General features: G+C 28.9%; 1 protein-coding gene across 3 annotated transcripts in view; it reads right to left on the bottom strand.

The window, feature by feature from the left end:
- The window catches only part of LOC113828511 (PX domain-containing protein kinase-like protein), a 16,832-nt gene extending 15,770 nt beyond the window's left edge, over positions 1 to 1,062 (bottom strand). For all 3 annotated transcript variants that reach the window (XM_027381497.2, XM_027381495.2, XM_027381496.2), the window contains exon 1: positions 906 to 1,062. In XM_027381497.2, the coding sequence (XP_027237298.2) occupies positions 906 to 1,007 (102 nt within the window). In that variant the 5' untranslated portion in view covers positions 1,008 to 1,062. The remainder of the gene's footprint in view (positions 1 to 905) is intronic.
- Between the last annotated feature and the right edge of the window lie 1,438 nt (positions 1,063 to 2,500).

Below are 2,500 nucleotides of genomic sequence, written 5' to 3'. Positions count from 1 at the left end.
AATGTTCGCATGTGTATGTTTGTATGTATGTACTCATGCATGTATGTGTTTGTGTGTGTGATTTTACCACATCAGCATATAAGCTCTACTAAATGTTATGTTCAACTTTTTTTCCCCAAAAATATTTTGCTCTTTTCATTTATTTGAGATAGTTTTTGTAAGCTGGTCCTTTTTGCTACCACCTTCAACCTTTGATACCTTATATATCCTCCAAGCTTGTAATATAGTGATTTCTACCTCATAAAAATATGCTAAAGGGCATCATCATGAGGTAAAGAAATAACCATCTAATATCTATTATCATAGGATTTAATCTTTTCTAAAACTGTGTAGATTTGCTTTATCAAAATTTTAAGACACAGGGTTACATGTTTTAACGAACAAAAGTTGTGTTTGGATTATTGCTGCTCACTTATCTTATTTGACATGACATTCATTCGCCCAAAGAACTAGTAGTCAAATAAAAAACAAAAAACAAAACAAAACAAAACAGAAAAGCAAATGTGGAAAAATGTTAAATACGGGTTTCTTCCATGTATACTCAATACAATAACTGAATAAAGCATGGGATAAAAGATATACTAGGGAAGATCCTTGATTCTTCTGAGTCTTTCTCTTCCATATGTTCTACAACAAATATACAAATTTTTGGTCTCTGTATACACTTGAAAACACTTTCACTTCTCTGAAATTAAACATTATATCAGGGCATATTCTCCAGGGACAGACAGTATAGCATTGCATTATTTCCAAGTCAAATATAAAAAAATAATTCTAAAAAAACGCATTATCACCTATAAACTGCACACGCCTTCCAAAACAATTGCAATCAAACTACTCTCACTCTCGCATTTCGCAATACACAAACCTTCTAAACCATGAAACATACAAACAAAGAAACTCACAATATGTCCATCGGTATTCTGAGCCTCTTTGATATTGCAAAAGAGAGGCTTAGTATCATCGAGGAGCAATTTATCTTCCCTCTTCTTCTCGAACACAGACATCTCGCATCGTCTGTGGCGTCGTACTGCTTGAATCAGCTGATTGAGGTAAACACCCACCCGTCAAAGTCACGTGGTCAAGGAGGCGGAGTCAGAGTCACGTGATCTTAAGGGCGGAGTCACGCTTGCTGTTGTTTTGGGAAAGGACTTATGTCATGGTTACTTTTATTTGAATTAAGTATAGCTACTAGTATCGTTTGTTCACCATCCTTCAGAAAGCACCGCGGAAAAGAGTTGACTGGACAGTGTGATGGGAAAAAACAAACTGGTTCTTACATATGTTTCTTATATTTGTTAAGTCATCTGTTTACATTTTGAATTGATTTGCTGGTAAAGTCAGGAATCATGATGACATCGGATATAATGTGTTCTCGAACTGAACTATAACAGCAACACCAACAACAATAAAAAGAACACTATCACTACAACCAGCAACAACAATGATAATAGTAATAATAATAACAATAACAATCACCAAAATGATAATGATGGTGATGATAACAATGATACCTAATAATTATAATATAGTAAACGAAGAGAAGGATGTTTATATGAATAATAACAATACTACTACTGCTAATGCTACCATTACTAAAAATAATAATACCACTAATAATGATAATGATATTAATGATAATAATAATAATAATAATAATAATAATAATAATAATAATGAAATGTAATGATAATGATAAATTATATATGATAACGAGAATGATAATGAAAATAAAACTAATGATAAAGATGATAATTCTAATAATGATAGAAGCAATTGTGATAATAGCATTAATGATAATAATGAAAATGATAATAATGATAATAATAATGTTAATAATAATGATAATAGATACTGAGATAGAAACAATGGTATTAATAATGGTGATTCTGATAAGAACAATATCAATGATAATGATAATGAAATTATGATAATAAGAATAATAATAATACTGCCATTACTACTGCTACTACTACTACTACTAGTAATAACAATGATAATGATGATAATAATAATAACAATCAAAGTTACTATGATAATGAAGATGACAACGAAAAGATCAGCAACAACTATAATAGTAATAATGGTAATGATAGTAATAATACCAATAGTGTAAGCAAAAGTGACAATGGAAATAATATATTGATAATAACAAATACTATGACTTAATAATGAGTATAATTAAAGTAATATCAGTGATTGTAACATTGATGATAATAAAAGAAATAGTAAATAAACAGTAATGATAGTAATGATAATAGTGATAATAATAGTATTAATAATAATGATAAAAATAATAATGGTAATAATAATTATTATAACAATAATGATAACAACATCATTACTATTATCATCAATTATGACTGTAATGATATTTATAATAAGGATATAAGTATCAGAAATGATAATAGCAATAATAATAACAATATTACTGCTACTACTACTACTACTAGTGACATCAGTCATATAACAACAATGATATGAACAATGAGCATACAAG

The sequence above is a fragment of the Penaeus vannamei genome, chromosome 1, assembly GCF_042767895.1.
Source record: "Penaeus vannamei isolate JL-2024 chromosome 1, ASM4276789v1, whole genome shotgun sequence".
Taxonomy (NCBI): Eukaryota; Metazoa; Arthropoda; class Malacostraca; order Decapoda; family Penaeidae; genus Penaeus; species Penaeus vannamei.
This window is presented reverse-complemented; position numbering and strand designations above follow the sequence as displayed.